Raw genomic sequence first — 25,634 nt, 5'->3', positions numbered from 1 at the left:
ACAGCTATTTTCAGGTCTCTCCAGAGATGTTTGATCAGGTTCAAGTCCGGGCCCCGTTGGGCCACTCAAGGACATTCAGAGACGTATCCCGAAGCCACACCTGCGTTGTCCTGGCTGTGTGCTTAGGAAGTCCTGTTGGATGGTGAACCTTTGCCCCAGACTGAGGTCATGAGCGCTCTGGAGCAGGTTATCAAGGATCTCTGTACTTTTTTCTGTTCATCTTTCCCTCGATCCTGAATAGTCTCCCAGTCTCTGCCGCTGAACCCCCCCCCCCCCCCCCACAGCATGATGTTGCCACCACCATGCTTCACCATAGGGATGGTATTGGCCAGATGATGAGCGTTGCCTGGTTTCCTCCAGACGTGACACTTGGCATTTAGGCCAAAGAGTTCAATCTTGGTTTCATCCGACCAGAGAATGTTTTAGGTGCCTTTTGGCAAACTATGTGGGCTGTCACGTGCCTTTTACTGAGAAGTGGCTTCAGTCTTGCCACTCTACCATAAAGGCCTGATTGGTGGAGTGCAGCAGATATGGTTGTCCTTATGGAAGTTTCTCCCATCTCCAGACAGGCACTCTGGAGCTCTGTCAGAGTGACCATTGGGTTCTTGGTCACCTCCCTGACCAAGGACCTTCTGCCCGATTGATCAGTTTGGCCGGGCAGCCAGCTCTAGGAAGAGTCTTGGTGGTTCCAAACTTCTTCCATTTAAGAATGATGGAGGCCATTGTGTTCTTGGGGACCTCCAATGCTGCAGAAATATTTTGGTACCCTTCCCCAGATCCTGTCACGGAGCTCTACGGACAATTCCTTCGCAACATTACTTGTTTATTTCTCTGACATGCACTGTCAACTGTGGAACCTTTTATAGACAGGTGTGTATCATGTCGAATCAATTCAAATCATGTCCAATCAATTGAATTTACCACAGGTTGACACCAATCAAGTTGCAGAAACATCTCAAGGATGATCAATGGAAAAAGGATGCACCTGAGCTCAATTTTGAGTCTCATAGCAAAGGGTCTGAATACTTACAGTACCAGTCAAAAGTTTGGACACACCTACTCATTCAAGGGTTTCTTTTTTTTGTATTTTATACATTGTGCAATAATAGTGAAGACATCAAAACACATATGGAATCATGTAGTAACCAAAAAAAGGGTTAAACAAATCACAATATATTTTAGATTCTTCAAAGTAGCCACCCTTTGCCTTGATGACAGCTTTGCACACTCTTGGCATTCTCTCAACCAGCTTCACCTGGAATGCTTTTCCAACAGTCTTGAAGGAGTTCCCACATATGCTGAGCACTTGTTGTCTGCTTTTCCTTCACTCTGCAGTCCAACTCATCCCAAACCATCTCAATTGGGTTGAGGTCGGGTGATTGTAGAAGCCAGGTCATCTGATGCAGCACTCCATCACCCCCCCCCCCTTCTTGGTCAAATAGCCCTTACACAGCCTTGAGGTTTGTTGGGTCATTGTCCTGTTGAAAAACAAATGAACATCCCACTAAGCGCAAACCAGATGGGATGGTGTATCGCTGCAGCCATGGTGTGGGATGGTGTATGCTAGTAGCCATGCTAGTTAAGTGTGCCTTAAATTCTAAATAAATCACTGACAGTGTCACCAGCAAAGCACCCCCACACCATCACCCCTCCTCCATGCTTCACGGTGGGAACCACACATGCAGAGATCATTCGTTCACCTACTCTGCGTCTCACAAAGAGACGGCGGTTGGAACCAAAATACCAAATTTGGACTCATCAGACCAAAGGACAGAATATCCTTTGCTTGTGTTTCTTGGTCCAAGCAAGTCTCTTCTTCTCATTGGTGTTCTTTAGTAGTGGTTTCTTTGCAGCAATTCGACCATCTATTCTTCCACGCCCAGAAATCTGCTCCTTTCACTCTCTGTTCCGAATGCATTAGACGGACAGTTCTTATAGCCTTATCCTACTCCTCCTCTGGTGATGTAGAGGTTAATCCAGGCCCTGCAGCCCCCAGCATTACTCCCATTCCCCAGGCGCTCTCATTTGTTGACTTCTGTAACCCTAAAAGCCTTGGTTTCATGCATGTTAACATTAGAAGCCTCCTCCCTAAGTTTGTTTTATTCACTGCTTTAGCACACTCCGCCAACCCGGATGTCCTAGCCGTGTCTGAATCCTGGCTTAGGAAGGCCACCAAAAATCCTGAAATTGCCCTCCTAACTGTAACATTTTCCGACAAGATAGAACTGTCAAAGGGGGCGGAGATGCAATCTACTGCAGAGATATCCTGCAGAGTTCTGTCATACTATCCAGGTCTGTGCCCAAACAATTCGAGCTTCTACTTTTAAAAATCCACCTTTCCAGAAACAAGTCTCTCACCATTGCCGCTTGTTATAGACCCCCTTCTGCCCCCAGCCGTGCCCTGGACAACATATGTGAATTGATTGCCCCCCATCTATCTTCAGAGCTCGTACTGTTAGGTGATGTTACATACGCCTCTTGGTGAAGGGAACGCAACACCCTGCTCCAACTCAACTCCCCGTGGAGTGAAAGAGGTGCGGAGAAGGACGACAGAGGCTGAGAAAAGTTACAGTTTACAGGGAATTTACAGTTTACAGGGGATGGTGCGCCCAGGTCTTACCTAGTGTGCATAGACTGTAAATACTACGGGTTATGTATGCCCGCAGGCCTTTTGCCTAAACACTCCCAAGGTGCCTTCCCCCTCTGGGAACAAATGAAACAGAATAACTCACCAAATTTAGTGAACAATTTCAATAAACCAAAAAACACTAAGTCCTACGGCATACACATACCTCTGCAGGAGCGGCTACAAAATACTTTACAACCTTTAGGACCAACAACCAACACAGCACATACAAAGAAGCTCCCTCCTAATAAGGAAAACTGGCTTTTCAAGCTGTAGAAGGCGTCGGTAATTGATGAGCCAGCTGTTTCCCCTGACAAGAGAGCGGGGTCAGAGCTCCAATGGGGCTGACCAATCAGCTGCTTGGAATACAGGAAACCATCCTGAGACACACACATACAAACCCACAACGGAGAAACTGGGGAACATAACAGGTGACCTAAACTGGGACATGCTTAACACCCCAGCCATCCTACAATCTAAGCTAGATGCCCTCAATCTCACACAAATTATCAAGGAACCTACCAGGTACCACCCTAAATCCGTAACCATGGGCACCCTCTTAGATATCATCCTGACCAACTTGCCCTCTAAATACACCTCTGCTGTCTTCAACCAAGATCTCAGCGATCACTGCCTCATTGCCTGCGTGCTTAATGGGTCCGCGGTCAAACAACTACCCCTCAACACTGTCAAACGCGCCCTAAAACACTTCAGTGAGCAGGCCTTTCTAATCGACCTGGCCCGGGTATCCTGGAAGGATATTGACCTCATCCCGTCAGTAGAGGATGCCTGGTTGCTCTTCAAAACTGCTTTCCTCACCAGAGTCAATGTGTGGGGGCATCGGTTAGTTGAGGTAATATGTACATGTAGGTAGAGTTAAAGTGACTATGCATAGATGATAAACAAAGTAGCAGCAGCGTAATAGCTGTTCAGTTGTCTTATGGCTTGGGGGTAGAAGCTGTCAAGAAGCCTTTTGGACCTCAACTTGGTGCTCCGGTACCGCTTGCCGTGCGGTAGCAGAGAGAACAGTCTATGACTAGGGTGGCTGGAGTCTTTGACAATTTTTAGGGCCTTCCTCTGATACCGCCTGATATAGAGGTCCTAGATGGCAGAAAGCTTGGCCCCAGTGATGTACTGGGCCATATGCACTACCCTCTGTAATGCCTTGCGGTCGGAGGCCGAGCAGTTTCCATACCAGACAGTGATGCAACCAGTCAGGATGCTCTCGATGGTGCAGCTGTAGAACCTTTTGAGGATCTCAGGACCCATGCCAAATCTTTTTATTTTCCTGAGGGGGAATAGGCTGTGTTGTGCCCTCTTTACGACTGTCTTAGTGTGTTTGGACCATGTTAGTTTGTTGGTGATGTGGACATCAAGGAACTTGAAGCTCTCAACCTGCACTACTACAGCCCTGTCGATGAGAATCGGGCGTGCTCGGTCCTCCTTGTCCTGTAGTCAACAATCATCTCCTTTGTCTTAATCATGTTGAGGGAGAGGTTGTTGTCCTGGCAACACACGACCAGGTCTCTGACCTCCTCCCTATAGGCTGTGTCATTGTTGTCGGTGATTAGGCCTACCACTGTTGTGTCATCGGCAAACTTGATGATGGTGTTTGAGTCGTGCCTGGCCATGCAGTTATGAGTGAACAGGAGGGAACTGAGCACACACCCCTGAGGGACCCCCGTGTTGAGGATCAGTATGGCGGATGTGTTGCTACCTACCCTTACCACCTGGGGGCGGCACGTCAGGAAGTCCAGGATCCAGTTGCAGAGGGAGGTGTTCAGTCCCAGGGTCCTAGCTTAGTGATGAGATTTGAGGGCACTATGGTGTTGAATGCTGAGCTGTAGTCAATGAATAGCATTCTCACATAGGTGTTCCTTTTGTCCAGGTGGGAAAGGGCAGTGTGGAGTGCAATGGAGACTGCATCATCTGTGAATCTGTTGGGACATTATGCAAATTGGAGTGGGTCTAGGGTTTCTGGGATAATGGTGTTGATGTGGGCCATGACCAGCCTTTCAAAGCACTTCATGGCTACAGTTGGTCAGCACATGCCCGGAGCACACGTCCTGGTAATCCATCTGGCCCCGCAGCCTTGTGAATGTTGACCTGTTTAAAGGTCTTACTCACATCGGCTACGGAGAGCGTGATCACACAGTCGTCCGGAACAGCTGGTGCTCTCATGGTTCAATGTTACTTGCCACGAATTGAGCATAGAAGTAATTTAGCTCGTCTGGTAGGTTTGTGTCACTGGGCAGCTCATGGCTGTGCTTCCCTTTGTAGTCTGTAATACTTTGCAAGCCCTGCCACATCCGATGAGCGTCGGTGTAGTATGATTAAATTTTAGTCATGTATTGACACTTTGCCTATTTGATGGTTCGTCGGAGGGCATAGCGGGATTTCTTATAGGCTTCCGGGTTAGAGTCCCACTCCTTGAAAGCGGCAGCTCTACCCTTAGCTTAGTGCAGATGTTGCCTGTAATCCATGTCTTCTGGTTGAGGTATGTACGTACAGTCACTGTGGGGACATCATCGGTGCACTTATTGATGAAGCCAGTGACTGATGTGGTGTAATCCTCAATGCCATCGGAAGAATCACGGAACATTTTCCAGTCTGTGCTAGCAAAACAGTCCTGTAGCTTAGCATCTGCTTCATCTGACGACTTTCTTATTGACCAAGTCACTGGTGCTTCCTGCTTTAGTTTTTGCTTGTAAGCAGGAATCAGGAGAATAGAATTATGGTCAGATTTGCCAAAATGGAGGGCGAGGGAGAGTTTTGTACGCATCTCTATGTGTGGAGTAAAGGTGGTCTAGAGTTTTTTCCCCTCTGGTTGCACATTTAACATGCTGATAGAAATTAGGTAAAACTGATTTGAGTTTTCCTGCATTAAAGTCCCCGGCCACTAGGAGCACCGCCTCTAGATAAATGTTTTCCTGTTTGCTTATGGCCGTATAAGGCTCATTGAGTGCGGTCCTAGTGCCAGCATCGGTCTGCGGTGGTATACAGACAGCTACTAAAAATATAGATGTACACTCTCTTCGTAAATATTGTGGTCTACAGGTTATCATGATATACTCTACCTCAGGTGAGCAAAACCTCGAGACTTCCTTTGATTTCATGCACAAGCTGTTGTTTACAAATATGCATAGGCTGCCGCCCCTTGTCTTACCAGATGCTGCTGTTCTATCCTGCCGAAAAAGCTTAAAACCCGCCAGCTGTATGTTAATCATGTTGTCATTAGGCCACGACTTGGTTAACCATAAGATATTACAGTTTTTAATGTCCCGTTGGTAGGATATACTTGCTTGTAGTTCGTCTATTTAAATATCGATGAATTGTAAGTTGGCTAATAGGACCAATGGTAAAGGTAGATTACCCTCTTGGCGACGGATCCTTACAAGGCACCCGGGACCGTCGTCCACAATACCTCCGTCTTTTCCGCCTGTGAATGACGGGGATGAGGGCCTTGTCGGGTGTCTGGAGTAAATCCTTCCCGTCCGACTCGTTGAATAAGAATTCCTCCAGTACGGGATGAGTAATCGCTGCCCTGATATCAAAAATATATTTTCGGTCATCAGACACGGTGGCAGAAACATTATGTACAAAATGAGTTACAAATAACGCGAAAAAAACGTACACATTAGCACAATTAGTTACAGGATTGTAAAATGGTGACCATATCCTTCGATGACATTATTAAGCAAAAACCAGTCTCCTCTGAACAGTTGATGTTGAGATGTGTCTGTTACTTGAACTCTGAAGCAATTACTTGGGCTGCAATTTCTGAGGCTGGTAACTAATGAACTTATCCTCTGCAGCAGACTCTGGGTCTTCCTTTCCTGTGGTGGTCCTCATGAGAACCAGTTTCATCATAGCGCTTGATGATTTTTGCGTCTGTACTTGAAGAAACTTTCAAAGTTCTTGACATTTACCACATTGACTGACCATGTCTAAAGTAATGATGGACTGTTGTTTCTCTTTGCTTATTTGAGCTGTTCTTGTCATAATATGGACTTGGTCATTTACAAAAATACCAACCCTTCCTTGTCACAACACAACTGATTGGCTCAAACGCAGTAACTTCTATGGGCTGGGTGGGACGGTAGCGTCCCACCTGCGGGACACAGCCAGTGAAATATCAGGGCGGCAAATTGAAAAACAACAAAATGTCATAATTCAACTTTTTCAAACATACGGCTATTTTACACCATTTTAAAGATACACGTCTCCTTGATGTAACCACATTGTCCGATTTCAAAAAGGCTTTACAGCGAAAACAAAACATTAGATTATGTTAGGAGAGTACATAGACAAAAATAATCACACAGACATTTTCCAAGCAAGGGCATGTGTCAATAAAACCAAAACACAGCGAAATGAAGCACTAACCTTTGACGATCTTCATCAGATGACACTCCTAGGACATTATGTTACACAATACATGTATGTTTTGTTCGATAAAGTTGATATTTATATCCAAAAACAGCATTTTACATTGGCGCGTGACGTTCAGAAAATATTTTGCCTCCAATACTCCCGGTGAATCAGCACAACAATTTACAAAAATACTCATCATAAACGTTGATAAAATATTAAACTGTTATTCAAAGAATTATGGATGAACATCTCCTTTATGCAACCGCTGTGACAGATTTCAAAAAAGCTTCACGGGGAAAGCACACTTTGCAATAATCTGAGTACTGCGCTCAGAAAAATACACCAGGCAATACAGATACCTGCCATTTTGGAGTAATCTAAAATCATAAATAGCATTAGAAATATTCACTTACCTTTGATGATCTTCATCAGAAGGCACTTCCAGGAATCCCAGGTCCACAATAAATGTTGTTTTGTTTGATAAAGTCCATAATTTATGTCCAAATAACTCCTTGTTGTTTGCGCGTTCAGTAAGCTACTCCAAATATAGGAAGCACACCGAAAATTTCACGACAAAAAGTTATATTTACGTTCATTGAAACATGTCAAACATTGTAAAACATAAATCTTTAGGGCCTTTTTAACTTAGAACTTCAATAATATTCCAACAGGACGATTCCAGTGTCTTGAAAAACGTTTTGGAACACAGCTACCTCCTCACATGAACGTGCGTAATTGTCACCTGTCATTCTCTCGGTCATCAGACTCCAGGAGGTCTTGTTCGCTCTCTGTTGACTGCAAAAGCCTGAAACACGTTCTAAAGACTGTTGACATCTAGTGGAAGCCTTAGGAAGTACAAATTCAACCCTAAGTCACTGTATACTGAATAGGCCCAGTCTTGAAAAACGACAATCCACTTCCTGGTTGGATTTTTTCTCAGGTTTTTGCCTGCCATATGAGTTCTGTTATACTCACAGACACCATTCAAACAGTTTTAGAAACTTCAGAGTGTGTTCTATCCAAATCTAATAATATGCTAATATACTAATAATATGCATATTCTAGTATCTGAGCCAGAGTAGTAACCTGTTTAAATTGGGTACGTTTTTCATCCGGCCGTGAAAATACTGCCCCTAGCCCAGACAGGTTAAGAAGGAAAGAAATTCCACAAATTAACAAGGCACACCTGTTAATTGAAATGCATTCCAAGTGACTACCTCATCATCCGGGGATTTTACTAACAATTTACTAAATTACTCACGATAAACGTTCACAAAAAGCATAACAATTATTTTAAGAATTATAGATACAGAACTCCTCTATGCACTCGATATGTCCGATTTTAAAATAGCTTTTCGGATGAAGCACATTTTGCAATATTCTAAGTACATAGCCCAGCCATCACGGGCTAGCTATTTAGACACCCGGCAAGTTTAGCCTTCACCAAAATCATATTTCCTATAAGAAAAATGGTCTTACCTTTCCTGTTCTTCGTCAGAATGCACTCCCAGGACTTCTACTTCAATAACAAATGTAGGTTTGGTCCCAAATAATCCATCGTTATGTTCCATCAGCGACGTTTTGTTCGTGAGTTCTAGACACTATCAGAATGGTAAATCACGGTCGCGCGCATGGCGCATAACTTGACAAAAAATTTCTAAATATTCCATTACCGTACTTCGAAGCATGTCAACCGCTGTTTAAAATCAATTTTTATGGAATTTATCTCGTAGAAAAGCGATAATATTCCGACCGGGAATCTGCCTGTCTGTAAATAGAGGGAAAAACAGAAAGGCGAGGGAGGGCAGTGCACGCGCCTAAGCCTTTTGTGTGCTGATAGACCACTTAGCAAAAGCGCTCCTGTGTTTCAGCCAGGGCTTTGAATTACGTCATTCAGGTTTTTCCCGGGCTCTGAGAGCCCATTGGAGACGTGGGAAGTGTCACGTAACAGCAGAGATCCTCAGTTTTTGGAAGAGATGTCAAAGAAAGCAAATAAATGCTCAGACAGGCCACTTCCTGTAAAGGAATCTCTCAGGTTTTTGCCTGCCAAATGAGTTCTGTTATACTCACAGACACCATTCAAACAGTTTTAGAAACTTTAGGGTGTTTTCTATCCATATATAATAAGTATATGCATATTCTAGTTACTGGGTAGGATTAGTAACCAGATTAAATCGGGTACGTTTTTTATCCGACCGTGTAAATACTGCCCCCTAGCCCCAACAGGTTAACCTCTCTAGGGTCGGCGGGACGAAATCGTCCCACCTACGTAACAGCCAGTGGAATCCTGTGGCGCGTTATTCAAATACCTTAGAAATGCTATTACTTCAATTTCTCAAACATATGACTATTTTACAGCATTTTAAAGACAAGACTCTCGTTAATCTAACCACACTGTCCGATTTCAAAAAGGCTTTACAACGAAAGCAAAACATTAGATTATGTCAGCAGAGTACCCAGCCAGAAATAATCAGACACCCATTTTTCAAGCTAGCATATAATGTCACAAAAACCCAGAAGACAGCTAAATGCAGCACTAACCTTTGATGATCTTCATCAGATGACACACCTAGGACATTATGTTATACAATACATGCATGTTTTGTTCAATCAAGTTCATATTTATATCAAAAACCAGCTTTTTACATTAGCATGTGACGTTCAGAACTAGCATACCCCCCGCAAACTTCCGGTGAATTTACTAACAATTTACTAAATTACTCACGATAAACGTTCACAAAAAGCATAACAATTATTTTAAGAATTATAGATACAGAACTCCTCTATGCACTCGATATGTCCGATTTTAAAATAGCTTTTTGGTGAAAGCACATTTTGCAATATTCTAAGTAGATAGCCCGGCATCACAGGGCTAGCTATTTAGACACCCAGCAAGTTTAGCCTTCACCAAACTCCGATTTACTATTAGAAAAGTTTGATTACCTTTGGTGTTCTTCGTCAGAATGCACTCCCAGGACTTCTACTTCAATAACAAATGTTGGTTTGGTCCCAAATAATCCATAGTTATATCCAAACAGCGGCGTTTTGTTCGTGCGTTCAAGACACTATCCTAAAGGGTAAATAAGGGTTACGAGCACGGCGCATTTCGTGACAAAAAAATTCTAAATATTCCATTACCGTACTTCGAAGCATGTCAACCGCTGTTTAAAATAAATTTTTATGCCATTTTTCCTCACAAAAAAGCGATAATTTTCCGACCGGGAATCTGCGTTTAGGTAAATAGACGAAAGAAAATAAAGCATGGGGTCGACTCGTGCACGCGCCTAAGCCCATTATCCTCTGATCGGCCACTTGCCAAAAGCGCAAATGTGTTTCAGCCTGGGGCTGCCTCGATATCATTCAGCTGTTTCCCGGGCTCTGAGAGCCTATGGGAGCCGTAGGAAGTGTCACGTTACAGCAAAGATCCTCAGTCTTCAATAAACAGAGACAAGAAGAACAAGATCTTGTCAGAGAGGGCACTTCCTGTTCAGAATCTTCTCAGGTTTTTGCCTGCCATATGAGTTCTGTTATACTCACAGACACCATTCAAACAGTTTTAGAAACTTTAGGGTGTTTTCTATCCAAAGCCAATAATTATATGCATATTTTAGTTACTGGGTAGGAGTAGTAACTAGATTAAATCGGGTACGTTTTTTATCCGGCCGTGTAAATACTGCCCCCTATCCCTAACAGGTTAACACTTTTTTGGTTACTACATGATTCCATATATGTTATTTCATAGTTTTGATGTCTTCACTATTATTCTACAATGTATAAAATAGTAAAAATAAAGAAAAGTCCTGGAATGAGTACTCTAGGTGTGTCCAAACTTTTGACTGGTACTCTGTGTATTAAAGTAGTCAAAAGGTTAGTATTTGGCCCCATATTCATAGCATGCAATGATTACATCAAGCTTATGACTGTACAAACTTGTTAGATCCATTTGCTGTTTGTTTTGCTTGTGTTTCATATTATTTTCATAAATAGTGTAGTGTCATTTTGGAGTCACTTTTATTGTAAATAAGAATATAATATGTTTCTAAACACTTCTGTATTAATATCGATGCTACCATGATTATGGATAGTCCTGAATGAATCGTGAATACTGATGAGTGAGAAAGTTATGGATACACAAATATCATACCCCCTCCCCCCAAAAATGCTACCCTCCCCTGTTATAATGCTGAGAGGTTAGCATGTCTTGGGGGTATAATGTGTGCGCGTCTGTAACTAACTGTCTTTAGTCTTTCTACAAGTAAAGTCATACAGGAGGTCCGGTGACGATGTGGAGAGGAGCAGCAGCTAACTAACGAGGCTGTGTAGCTCCAACCCGATTTTAACAAATTAATCAACGCCTAGTTACACATTTTGTTAATTAACTAATTGTCCAAGATATCGGTTACATGGAAAAACGATTTAGAAACGCAGAAGACGAAAACCACGAGAATAGTGTTTCTACCTGCAGCTAGCAAGGAAAATGGCGGAGAATAACAGCCTGATGACCCAGTTCTAAAGGAGATTCTCAAAATCAACAAAAATCTAGAAGAGAAAATTGCGAAAGTGGGCGAAGATGTGGCTGAAATAAAACATACAGTGGGCACACTGAAAACAAAAGTGGACACTCGACAACCAAGTTACAAACGCCGAAGAGAGGATATCAACATTGGATGGAGGACAAGAACACCCGCCTAAACGACACAAAAATTTAAATCCACATAAATACAGTGGATTGTGTGAAAGACATTTTACGCAATTTATTTTAGGACACACGAGAGGATGTTAACAACATGACCATTGAGAGGACACACCGGACACCGAAGACATGGCGCCCAGTACCAGCCCCACGCAACCCCCGGCCTGTCCTGATGACAGGGAGAAGGTCCGGCTCAGAGAAAAATTATTTAGGACTTTTCACTGGAAAGGGACAAAGGTGGAGTTGAGTTTTTTCCTGACTTTTCCAAGTAGGTTCAGATCAAGAGAAGTGCATGAAACGGGGACTGAAATATTCCTTGCAATAACCTGCCGTGTTCTGGATTACTATGAGAGGTTCACTACATCGAGTCAGAGACCCAAAGAAGTGTGTCGCGGATATCAATGAGGCCAAACAATCTGAGTAGTGTGATGGGCTATGGAGGATCCACATGATGGCGGTGGTTCATCACGGATAGACCACCATTTCTCTAAACTGATAGGAAGTTCTATGTTGTGAGTAACTGTCTCACTGAGTGTTTATGCTACGAATGCTGCCTACAATGTATCTTTCTGGTTTACAGTTAATATCATTATAGTACTAGATTGAGCACGATTATAGTCCAAGCATATCATTCTGTTTTCACTTATCATAACCGCAATAGTTGGTCAATATAATCCTCGACAGGTGTGTTCGTGCCATGCGTGATGGGCACAACCCAAAGTGTTACTTAGTTTATGTCATCATTATTATGATTTATACCAGTCTCCCTTTGGTGTTTGTTCTCTGCTTACATTCCTGCTTTATGGAATTGGACAGTTCATGAGAAAGGTAATCTCTTCTCTTTACGAGTATAATGATCAGCCTGTATTTATGTTTAATGTTTTTGGTTGCTCTATGTCATTTATGACATGTCATCGCTGTCGTATCAAAATGTGTATGGTCATGTCTGTATTTGGCGTTGGTTAAACCTGGTTAAATTCTGGTTGGAGCGTCAGTGCTCGGGAAGGACCTCAGGACACTTCACATGGATGAAGACCTGGTTTAGGGAGGGAGACTTTTTTTCATTTTGTATTTTCATTATTTATTTTTTTGTATCATGTGGGGTTGGGATATGTTTCTGACATATTTGTTCTATGGGAAGTTTAGTGTTCTATGTGGGGTGCACTACCAGCCGTTCACTTTCTTTGATTCGATATCGGTATTGATTTAAAATATTCTAACAGTCGTCACGTTTTGGTCATAGTATATATTTACTACCAGGGACGTCGCTAGGCCTATTTTAGGGGGGTTTTTAGCCGCAGAGGCTCTGCTGCACACGCTAGTGATAGTTGTTTTTATTTTATTTTTGTATTTATTATTTTTGATTCGCTAGTGACAGTTAGGTCTACTTGTAGCTAACATTTTGGTTAACGTTAGCTACTGCTGTGGCTTGAGACTGCTAGCTAACAGTAAACGGACAGGAAAAGGCTCTGACAGGACGGATTCATGCAGACAGGCTACGATGTGAGTTTGTGTTAAGTTAGAACAGAGAGAGTATTCACTACTATAGACTTTGGTCATAATCAAAGCTTTGATAACCAATACGTTTTTATTTGAGGCTGCCTTACAGTGTAACAGACGTTGCGAGCTAGCTAACTGTAACGGTGTCTTTTAAATTCGATATAAGTTATGTGGCGATGATATCTAGTTAACGTTGTGTTTAATGTAGTCTTGCTATCTGTGCCAGGCTATAAATGAGACAGATGATATCTAGTTAACGTTGTGTTTAATGTAGTCTTGCTATCTGTGCCAGGCTATAAATGAGACAGATGATATCTAGTTAACGTTGTGTTTAATGTAGTCTTGCTATCTGTGCCAGGCTATAAATGAGACAGATGATATCTAGTTAACGTTGTGTTTAATGTAGTCTTGCTATCTGTGCCAGGCTATAAATGAGACAGATGATATCTAGTTAACGTTGTGTTTAATGTAGTCTTGCTATCTGTGCCAGGCTATAAATGAGACAGATGATATCTAGTTAACGTTGTGTTTAATGTAGTCTTGCTATCTGTGCCAGGCTATAAATGAGACAGATGATATCTAGTTAACGTTGTATTTAATGTAGTCTTGCTATCTGTGCCAGGCTATAAATGAGACAGATGATATCTAGTTAACGTTGTGTTTAATGTAGTCTTGCTATCTGTGCCAGGCTATAAATGAGACAGATGATATCTAGTTAACGTTGTATTTAATGTAGTCTTGCTATCTGTGCCAGGCTATAAATGAGACAGATGATATCTAGTTAACGTTGTGTTTAATGTAGTCTTGCTATCTGTGCCAGGCTATAAATGAGACAGATGATATCTAGTTAACGTTGTGTTTAATGTAGTCTTGCTATCTGTGCCAGGCTATAAATGAGACAGATGATATCTAGTTAACGTTGTGTTTAATGTAGTCTTGCTATCTGTGCCAGGCTATAAATGAGACAGATGATATCTAGTTAACGTTGTGTTTAATGTAGTCTTGCTATCTGTGCCAGGCTATAAATGAGACAGATGACGTAACATCATGCACATATCTTTTCATACTCAAAACAATTATCAGTAGGTCATGTGTAGAAAAGGTGACATGGTGTTGATCACAATGTGATTGTATTATCCTCAATTTCTCAACTGTAGGCTAGCTAATGACTAACGTTAGATGGATATACGGAAATTCTACAAGAGAGGCAGTGCCAGCAGCTCTGCCGAAGGCCAATCCGGTGAGAAATGAAGATTTTACCAGTTCAAACAAACAAATTAAAACTTAAACTGATTAATCACCTATTAAGCCTTGAGTTATTGTAAATATAAGTTTAAAAACAATGCATTTCCAAACACAGCAGACAAGAATGAGGGAAAGAAGCTGGAGGCTGACAGGGCTGAGGGAGCATGTCTGATGAAGGTTAGTGATTAAAAAAAGCGAGTAGATGTTTAAGCTTTCAGTTAAATTTGTACAGCATGTCTTACTTTTGTTAGGCATAAATAAATATTTATGATATCTTAATAAAGGGTCATGCAGAAGGAGAGGCTGCTATGCAAGGCAGAGATCAACATGCAAGCTGTATAAGTGAGAGAGAGCAAGCATGCCCAGAGAAAGAGGGACAAGAACCATACCCAGAGAGAGAGGAACAGCGAACAGATCCAGATAAAGAAAGTAATTAAGCCGCTACAGCAACTCCTTCCAGAAATGAGAGGGATTTAGGTGATAAAGACACTGGGCCCAGACAAGTAAAGCTGAATAGCTGCACACACAAAAGTTTTGGTACACAGAAAAGGGCATTTCAGCACTGCTGGTTTGAGAAATACAATTGGGTAGAGTACTCTGTTCACAAAAACACAGCTTTCTGCTTTCCATGTAGAGTTTTTGGCAAAAACATTACATTTGATTATTTTGTCAGTAATGGCTGCAAAATGGCTGCAAAAAAAAAGCTTTGTTTATCTTTGGTAAACATGAAATGGCTCAAACACACAGAGACAGTGTTGTGGCATGGCAAAGCTACCAGGCAACTAGCAGTCATGGGAACATTGCTCAGATTTTAACATCTGCCCATGCTAGTAATATTGCAGAGAGAAGGGAGTATCTGAGGAGAATTGTTGCTGTCACCTCAATGTTAGGAAGACAGGGACTCTATCCGTGCCAATGATGAATCTAGTGAAAGCACAAATAGAGGGAGCTTTTTTGAATGTATGGAGCTTTTGAAAGAGTTTGATCCTTTCCTGCAAAGGTACAATAGTCCATCAAATGCGACGTATCTCTTTCCAGAAACTCAGAATGACATGATCGAATGCTGTGCTCAAGAGATTATGTACGCCATGGTCTCAGATGTCAAAATCTGGAATGTATGCCATTATGGCAGATGAGGCCAGGGATGGGCAGTCTGAACAGTTGGCTCTGTGTGTTAGGTATGTGACAGAGGGGACAGTTAAAGAGCGTTTACTAGCACTAGCAGAAATCAAGTCATTTGATGCCCAATCGATAGCAAATGAGTTGCAACAGCAGTTCCAAATGAGAGGGGTAGCAGGCCTAAAGTTGCACAGACCTATGATGGTGCAGCTGTCATGAGTGGGTCCAAAGGAGGTGTGCAAGCACATTTCAGAGTGCTGCATCCGGAGGCAATTTAAGTACATTGCTATGCTCATGAGCTTAATTTGGTGTTGTGTCATACTTGCAGGGCTATTTTGGAGGCTGCTGAGTTTTACTTTCTTGGAGAATGTGTATTCGTTTTTCAGTACATCCCTAGTTAACCACCACAAGTTCAAAGAAGCTCAGTCCAAACTTGGAATAGCATCAGCTGAACTTGTACAGCTCTCAAACACTCGCTGGGCATGCCAGCTGCGGTTCATAAGTAAAGACCTGGACACTTCAACTGCTATTTTTGATTGTCTATCTGCCATTGGATCCCCCATGGCTGTTGGTCTGAGAGCAAAGCTTCATAAGTTTTCTACTGATGTTTCAGTCCCTTCTTCCTATAACTGAGAGACTACACAAGTTCCTCCAGAAAGAGACTAGGCCTGGCAGAAGCTTGTTTCGGCAAACAAGCTGTATGTGAACGCACAGATGCATTTGCCACAGATCTTTATGACAGAACCAAAGCACTTTGTGAAATTCACAATATTCCAGAGGCAGATGCAGCAAGAAAGCGCAAACGAAGGAAAATGGGAGATTTTGTGGTGGAGACCTCCTTGGGTTTAGGCACAGAATTGTCATGTTCCCAAACAATGAAAACAGAGTTGTTGCTCCCCTGCTTGGACAGGATGGTTTGTGAGCTTGACCAGCGATTCTCGACTGTAGATGCAGGTCTGCTCAAAGTTTGCCAAGCACTACGGTATTGATGTTAAAACAGAAGAGATGTTGGTGGCCAGTAACTTTCTTGCCCGGAAAAGAGAGGCTGGATGTCCTCCCAAAGATATGCTTGCTGTGTATAACCTCCTGGCTGATGATATGTTTCCTTCTCTGAAGGAATCATTCAGGTTGTCCTCACAATTCTTGTGATCAGCTGCCCCTGTGAAAGGTCCTTTAGTGCACTGCGCCAGCTGCACTCCTGGTTGCGTAAGACAATGGGTCAGAAAAGACTTGCAAGTCTTGCAGCCATGTCCATTGAGGGTGAAGTGCTTGGGCCACTAAGCCACAATAGTATTATTGACCACTTTACCACCTTTAAAAATAGGAGGTACACTATGATGCGTCCACCCACAAAATAAGCATCAAGAGAGAAGCAGGAGGAGACGTTCTGTAATATAGGTTGTAATATTTGTTTGGGATCTTACTTTATCAGATTTTATTCCTAATTATTTTTCAGTTTTTAAAATCGTATTTAGCTCATTAGTTGAGGTTAGATACTGTTTAAGATGTTCCATGTGTCTGAATTATTGTGTTAATTTTGAGCAACAAATTTAAATAAAGATGTTTTTCTAATGGTATAATATAACCTGCATGTCCTCACATTTCCCTCCCTCTCTCAAAATAACACCCCAAAAGTATTTTGGCTAGATCGTACAGCCATTGTTGTGCCTTTTGTTGGTGTTGGATGGATGGGGACAGAGTGGGCTTTAATTTCTTTATTTGGATAGAATTTAAGTAAGTCATATTAGATCAGTGTCTAACAAACTATGAGACAGGTATACTTTTAGCCAACCTTGACCAAAAATAACCTTATTTTGATCGATTTTACACCCGTTGTTACTCTAAAAATACATGATGAAAAGACGTTTTGGGGGCTTTAAAACAAATCCTGGGGGAGTATGGCCAGACCCCCCTAAAAGAGGCTTAGCCTCCCTATCCATGAATCTTTAGTGACGTCCCTGTTTACTACCTTTCAGACATAATGACCAATGTAATTAAAATGACGTAGTAGAATGTGAACGTATTTTGGTTCATGTTCTAAAAGACGGAAGGTATTGAATTATCTTAAACAAAAACATTCAGACGTAATTATGCTCGAAGATACCCACCTGCTTGAAAAGGATGCTTATTGGGTGGGAGACAGATGGGTGGGCAATGCTTACTATAAAACATTTTTAAATTAATTAAAAAAGATGTGTATTCTATTTTCCAAAAGTATACATGTTCAAGTGGAAAAAGAGTTAGGACAAATAGGGACAAATCTTGATTTTACTTGTAAGGGTTTCAGGACAAAATATAATATTTCGAAATATTTATGCTCCGAATGAAGAGGACGCAGACTTCTTCCTTCAATTTAACAAAATAATATTGGATTTCGGTTATTTTCCTTTGATCCTAGGGGGGTATTATAAATCAGGTCCCTGATGCATTTTTACATCCAAAACTGGTCTTTATGATATATGGACTGATCAATCCAACCGCTGGTGATTACATATTATTTTAGAATAGGCACACTGTTTATTCACGCATCGAATATTGATAGAATTATCGTCATGGGGCGGCAGGTAGCCTAGTGGTTAGAGCGTTGGACCAGTAACCGAAAGGTTGCTAGATCGAATTCCCGAGCTGACAAGGTAAAAATCTGTCGTTCTGCCCCTGAACAAGGAAGTTCACCCACTGTTCCTAGGCCGTCATTGTTAATACGAATTTGTTCTTAAGGTCGCTGGCCAGCTACCATCATTATGAAGCGTCAAATCTCATGAACGTGCATTGTTTACACCAGATTTATCCACGACCAGAGTCATCTATTCGTGATTTCCAAAAGTATTGGGACTGTAGGTTGGTTTCCATCCAATTGGCAACATATTTTCATACGAATATTCTAAATTCCGCATACGTTTGTTGTTCTTGCCATTATACCACTAGTGGTGTGTTTCCACCAAATGGATTTGTTGTTGATGAGATTGTGACTCCAACTTTACTAAGATATATTTGTTATTTTGCCTAGTTAAATAAAAATATATATTTTAGTGAAGTTGGAGTCACGCGATGACACGGTGTTTGCTCCTCTCACAATGACTCGGGAAACCATGCAGTTTATTAGGCTACAGATTAAATACTTATGATGAAGGTGGTGAAAGTGCACGGTGATCTTCATGCTCCTTTCCCATTAATATCGAGGGTCTTATTCTTGTGACATGATGATCGATGCTTGACTGCCGTTTGACACTTATCCACAATAATCTCATCATGTAGACCTGCACTGTATCTGCAAACTGTTGCACTCTAGCCATGTGCCAAGACCAGTGTGGGCACATTTGCTACTTAATGTAGTAGAATTGAAAATGCGACGGAAACACATTGAACTTTAGATTTTTATTCGGTAGGCTACATGTTGGGTGTGCCACGTCATTTATATCCGCAACAAATCCATTTGGTGGAAACACACCACTAGTGGTATAATGGCAAGAACAACAAACGTATGCGGAATTTAGAATATTCGCATGAAAATATGTTGCCAATTGGATGGAAACCAACCTACAGTCCCAATACTTTTGGAAATCACTATGACTCTGGTCGTGGCTAAATCCGGTGTAAACAATGCACGTTCATGAGATTTGACGCTTCATGATGATGGTTGCTGGCCATCGATCTTTACTAGGCTGTTACAAGTGTGGATTATTTTGCCATTCACTCACGTAGTAGCCTATCGCGACCAAAAGCCCTTCACCTGTCTGTTCATCAATCAATGTGATTTGGTTTCACTGAAATATTTCGTCTGTATATTTCGTTATTTGATCTCCGGCTGGGCAAATAAATGGAGGTACGAGGTAGCTCATCTATTCGTTTGCTAATGCATCACTGATCAGAAACATTTAGCATGCTATATGTAGCATAAATCAAGTGTATTATTTTACTATTAACTCGCGCATAGGCAACTCGACTTGTGAAATATTAACACAAGACTTATATACTTTAGATAATATAGATTGCTATTATTTTCTGTGCGTATCACCCTACTCCTGATCCCAACTAAGCGTAGAATAGGCTCTACGCCCAGGTGTAGCTCATTGAAGGGTTTACACCCAGGTGCTTCCTATTTGCACCAAACCTGAAATATATTTTCTTGTATAATATTTAAGTTGTATTATGTACATATATTATATACATTTAATATTATACGTGTTATTGATACCCAATTAGCAGTCAATAGGGTTAAGTCATGTATTTCTGAAATAGCCTATTCACTGACCTCAGTACATGAAGAGATCTAATAAAATACTTTCAATTAAATAGATAACTCAAACTTTTCTTCACAACTTATCTACTCAAACGTATCATATCTATATCTAAGGACATTAAATATTTATTTTTCAATTGATTTGTACTCACTTCGTATCATTTTTACTGATGCTCCTGAGAATCACCTGGTCCAAGTTGTCTGTATAGTAAAAGGCGCATATAGCTATCTATACCTCACTTTATACAAAATCGGTATTTCCATTGAACTCACACCGTCTCCAGGAGTGTGTACGTGTTCACGCCCCGTTACGCATTTAGAAGCATTGGACTAGTGCGAGGAAGGTTCCACTATATTCTTCAACTCTCACATCATAAAGTTCATTTAAAATTCACGAGGGGGAGTGTGCAAAAGGGAAGAATATTGTTATATGATGCGAGCCTATCTATGGTTGCGAGCCTATCTATGGTTACGGTCCAAACACTAAAAAGACACACCCTTGTCCACTTTCCCTCGCCTTATGCCCTTGGGGAACCCCCCTCGCCATCTTGGAGGGCGGTCCAAATGATTAGCCAAGCAAGGGAAGTTTGCAACTTAAGCCCCTCAGCCCTCGTTTTTAGTCGACTTTGCGAGTGTACAATTATGTTCACTTCGTGGCACGAAACTCCCCATAAGAAAAGTCTGCGAAAACTTAAAAACGACATCAATGGAGAAGTCAACATACAAGTGTAAGTAAAAACGAATGCAAATATGTTAAATGTTGCTACTACGTAAAAAGTAATTGTTTGGTTAGCTTTTGGAAATTGTAGAAATAAAACATTTTCCTTCTTCAGAAGTTCCAGCTAGGCAGGCTAACGTTAGTTAGATAATTAATTTGCTAGCTATTATACAGTAGGTGTATATTAATAATTATATATTTAATATAAGTAGACATGCACTCATAATTGACTGTAGCACATATAAAGCACCCACACGCTACCGGTGGCTGAAAACACAATCATCGCGAAATGAATGAGTGACGAATTTCCGACCATTTATAAATCCTTCCTTCCTCGTCAATTTTTTACAAAAAAAATAAAAAATTAACAAACACAGAAAGTACATGTGTGAACACAAGTATATATAAATAATATACAAAGGATAATTTGGCTAGGGGGTACAATATCACATTACACAAGGACCTTAAGGGACATACATACACTTAGAATTCTAACAGCTTTTTTGTTAGTAGAGTATTTAATTCTCTTAAAATATTGTTCAATTTATTTTTGTAAGGTAAGAAAATGTGGTGTTTTGTTTGTAAATTTACATTTGTGAATATGAAATTTGGCCAAAAGAATAATGAAATTAATTACATAAAAATGTTTCAGCTTATTTCTATCATAGGTAAAGAGTCCAAGCAGTACATCTCTCCACAATAGTGTAAGATCTTCATAAATGTGTTCAATTATAAATCTACAGATGTCTTGCCACAGTTTTCTTAAATGAATACAATGCCAAAAGATGCAACACTGTTTCTGAGTGGTCATTACAAAAGGAGCAATTTGAGTTTGTTTTCCTTAAACTTCTTCATATAGTGGTTGGCAGGATAATATTGATGAACAATTTTAAAGGACACTTTAATTTTGTTAACAAGTAGGTATGTGTGTGGCAACATTCAAACTTTTTTCCAATAAATATTATCAATAAATCCGTTCCAATAAGGTATAGATACAACATCCTGCTAAAACAAGGTTCGTATCGCTCTGTTTTTGAATGGACCAAAAGAGAAACAAATCTTTGCTACTGATGAATCAACAGGGTCAATGGAAGGTAGGCTCTGAGGTTCAGGTCTTGACACATTCCTGAATAATAAACTAACACCTGAAGGAATGGCATCTAAAACAATTACAAAATCTTTAGGCGTTACAGGGACCTTGTAAAGGGATAAGAATTCCTTATAACTAAGTTTTTTTTAAACTCTGCATTTACAAGTTGGCTTACCAATAGGATATTATTTCAGAACCAATATTCTAATAACAAAGAAGTATTTTTATACAATATCCCGATTATTCCATATATAATATCTGTGTGGAGAAAAATTATGCTCCTAAATGAAGGACCATGACAAGAAAACCTGCCGATGAAAAGCAGAAAGTTTCACTGGAACTTTGTCAATATTATGTCAAACCAACATGAAGTTAAGGCCACCAAAAGTAGAGAAGACATGATGAGGAATAAAATTCCACATAGAAGTGGGGCTTCTTACGAATTGTTTTATCCAATTAATCTTAAAAGTATTATTTGAGGGAGTAAAAGTGGTTGTTCCACTGGATATCATAATGTGAATGCACCAATTTGTAAGTCGCTCTGGATAAGAGCATCTGCTAAATGACGTAAATGTAAATGTTATTAGGACTCCCTCGTCAGAAGTCACGACACGTCATCAGAAGTGTCCACTTAAATTGAGGGCTGAGGGGATAGGGTATGTCTTTTAAGTGTTTGGACCGCAGACTATGTCTTATATTAAGACTAAGTTGTATATGGTAGTGGTACCACTTCACAGTAAAGAACATTTAACTGGGAACTGGTGTACTGGTGCGAGGGAGCCCAGACATCTGTGTATCCGTGTGTAACAGATGTTAATCGTACTCTCCAGTGTTTTGTTCAAAGAAAATCACCTCAACCAGCGGTCCCAGTTGAGCATTATTTATTATCTGTAGTTAAATAGGAAGCAGCACGTTAGTTGTGCAGGGATTAATGATGTTGATGGCTGTCGATGGCAAAAGCTGTAGCATGAAGACAACTGTGTTAGCAGTGGGCTTATGTGACCACTACGTCGGTGCATGCTAGCTAACACTTATATACAGCAATCATATCCCAAAGCACATCCCAGAAAGCCCCTCAATCCCTAACATGTATAAACCAGAAATGTACAGCTAACTTGTACACACTGTAAAATATTAAAATAGAATACAGTATTCAGAACGTGACCTACCCGTTGCATCACATTTTCATACTGGGGAGACCTGACCTTCGCGATCTCCCCCTTTGTGCAAGCGGGGCCAATAACAAAACGCCTTATTGTCATGGGAATTGAACCAACCAATAAGAATGCTTGAACATTAAATACGTTTCTTTAGAGGCACGTGGAAGCATTACCAACCCTGTTACACATGCGCCTTTCATCAATGCCCCAACAGGTTAAAAAAAAGTTTTAATCATTTTGACAGTAACCCTCCAAAAAGTCATACATAAAACTTTTAATTTCCATATGTAATAGGAAGCTAAGCATTTGTTTCTTGGACTTCAAGAATGTGACTGTACAAAGTGCATCAGGCCGTGAAAAACAAATCATCGAACTGATTGAAAGTATTGGGATATCGGTAAATAAATACTGTGGTCGAGGTTACGTGGAGCTTATTCAGATGTTCCAAAGCGCATATCAGACCGAGAGCCTAATGCTTCTTAGGTAGGTCTTTGTGAGTTGTAGGGCCCAATTCAATATGGAGCGCTAATGCGTTAAAGATTCCGAAATAGAAATGTAATGGTAATTTCCGATTGAGCCAACATATGCAGAGTTTACCGTGAAGGCGGTCTCCGCTAAAGCTGGAACATCGCCTTTAAATTTCAATCACGTTGTAAAGCCGGTCTTCCGCAAAGCGGTTGGAATAGAGCCCTAATCGCTCCTCAGAAGCAACAGTGACAGGGATGGTCAAAAACAACTTGATTGCCGTGGCAACATCAGGGAAACTAGGAGGAAGGGAGTGACGCTTCAAATACAGCAGTTCAGCAACATCTTTAATCACCGGCCACAACACATTATGGAAAGAGATTAACTGTATGAATCCAATTTTAATTGTCACATGCTTCGTAAACAGGTGTAGACTGACAGTAAAATGCTTACTTACTGCCCTTCCCAACAATGCAGAGAGAAAAATATAAATAATAGAAAGAAAACACCAAGAATAAATACACAATGAGTAACGATACGTGTACCAGTACTGAGTCGATGTGCAAGGGTACGAGGCTATTGAGGTAGATATGTACACTGAACAAAAATATAAACGCAACGTATGAAGTGCTGGTCCCATGTTTCATGAGCTGAAATAAATGTAAAAAAATCACAGAAATTTTCCAAACGCACAAAAACCTTATTTCGCTCAAATTCTGTGCACAAATTTGTTTACATCCGTGTTAGTGCGCATTTTATCCTTTGTCAAGATAATCCATCCACCTGACATGTTTTGGCATATCAAAAAGCTCATTAAACAGCATGATCATTACACAGCTGCACCTTGTGCTGGGGACAATAAAAGGCAGTTGTGTCACACAACACAATGCCACAGATGTCTCAAGTTGAGGGAGGTGCAATTGGCATGCTGACTACAGGAATGTCCACCAGAGCTGTTGCTTGATAATTGTATGTACATTTTTATACCATACGCTGCATCCAATGTAATTTTTGAGAATTTGGCAGTACGTCCAACCGGCCTCACAAATCGCAGACCACGTGTAACCACGCCAGCCCAGGACCTCCACATCCTGCTTCTTCACTTGCTGGATCATCAGAGGGGGTGCTGAGGAGTTGTCTCTGTAATAAAATCTATTTTGTGGGGTTAAACTCATTCTTATTGGCCGGGCCAGGCTCCCCAATGGGTTGGCCTGGCTCCCAAGAATAAGCTACCAGTGTCACACCCTGATCTGTTTCACCTGTCTTTGTCTCCACCCCCTTCCAGGTGTCGCCCATCATCCCCAGTGTATTTATACCTGTGTTCTCTGTCTGTTGCCAGTTGATTTTGTTTGTCAAGCCCACCAACTGTTTTCCCCTTGCGCTGGTCTTTTTCTAGTTTTCCCAATTTTGACCATTCTACCTGCCCTGACCGTGAGCCTGCCTGCCGATCTGTGCCTTGTCACACACCCGTGGATTTTTTAACCCCTGCCTGCTCTGACCCCAAGACTGCCTGCCGTTCTGTACCTTGTGGACTCTTATCTGGATTACTGACCTCTGCCTGCCCTTGACCTGTCGTTTTGCCTGCCACGTTCTAGTAATACTTTTATTTCAACACTGTCTGCATCTGGGTCTTCTCCTGAAAAGTGATAACCAGCCAAACAAGCTTGTAAGAATTGTACTTAAAACCACCTTTCTACTCATCTGGAGGTTGAGCATTTGTTCATGTCCATCTCTGTAATGTGTATGTATCTTTGTAATTGTATAGGGGAGACCAGGAATGGTAGTAACACTTCACCTTTGTCAGTTTCTCATTGTTTACATTTGTGTATTCAAAACTTGATACAAAGTACCTACATCTGTCCTTTACAAATTGGTGTGGTTATATGTAAATCAAACTGCAAGTTAATGGTATTATATTAAATACAAGGAGTGAAGTGTTACAATTCACCCCATGGTCTGGGTTAGTTGTAACAGAATGAAAAAGTGCATAAACCATGACATGCAACTAATTATTGAATGCCTTAGAGACCATAAGGGCAACATTACATTATAACATTTTGCTTGGCAGAAAAAAAATGGTCCTGCCTAAAACAGCTGGAAAGAACATAGCACACACACGTTTAGCCTAGTTATTGTTTGGTTGAGAGAGGGTAAAATAAAAATGTAATTTATATCTTTGCCTTCTGAGCACTTGAATTTTTTGATGCTCTTTTTCCAGTGCTTGCTTGTTTTGGTAATAATTGCAGTCTTTCTCCTCTTCCTACCACTTGTATTTTCCTGGTCCCTGGTCAACTGGGTTGGAATCAGGTGTTTCCCAGCCATAGCCTGATACATGTGTGGAGGTGCCCTGTGAAGTGGCTGGCGAGGTGGCCCGGGTGGCAGCCGGATAGGCGAGGCTGGATAG

At 41.2% G+C, this 25,634-nt stretch overlaps 1 protein-coding gene and 2 long non-coding RNA genes across 4 annotated transcripts in view; 1 reads left to right on the top strand and 2 right to left on the bottom strand.

The window, feature by feature from the left end:
• LOC115204593 (globoside alpha-1,3-N-acetylgalactosaminyltransferase 1-like) overlaps nt 1-20,239 on the bottom strand; it is a 42,163-nt gene extending 21,924 nt beyond the window's left edge. For both annotated transcript variants that reach the window (XM_029770258.1, XM_029770257.1), the window contains exon 1: nt 19,950-20,239. In XM_029770258.1, coding sequence (XP_029626118.1) covers nt 19,950-19,959 — 10 coding nt within the window. In that variant the 5' untranslated portion in view covers nt 19,960-20,239. The remainder of the gene's footprint in view (nt 1-19,949) is intronic.
• LOC115204597 (uncharacterized) lies at nt 11,954-25,408 on the top strand. Its single transcript, XR_003880403.1, has 2 exons — nt 11,954-14,867; nt 24,627-25,408. It is a non-coding gene; the product is annotated as an uncharacterized LOC115204597 (long non-coding RNA).
• LOC115204596 (uncharacterized) lies at nt 22,470-22,988 on the bottom strand. The gene is made up of 2 exons (XR_003880402.1): nt 22,775-22,988; nt 22,470-22,565 (listed from the first exon to the last, which is right to left on the bottom strand). It is a non-coding gene; the product is annotated as an uncharacterized LOC115204596 (long non-coding RNA).
• Nucleotides 25,409-25,634: the final 226 nt, after the last annotated feature.

The sequence above is a fragment of the Salmo trutta genome, chromosome 12 (genome assembly GCF_901001165.1).
Source record: "Salmo trutta chromosome 12, fSalTru1.1, whole genome shotgun sequence".
Lineage (NCBI taxonomy): Eukaryota > Metazoa > Chordata > Actinopteri > Salmoniformes > Salmonidae > Salmo > Salmo trutta.
Note: the sequence above shows the minus strand (reverse complement) of the source record. Positions and strands in the feature narration are given on the sequence as shown.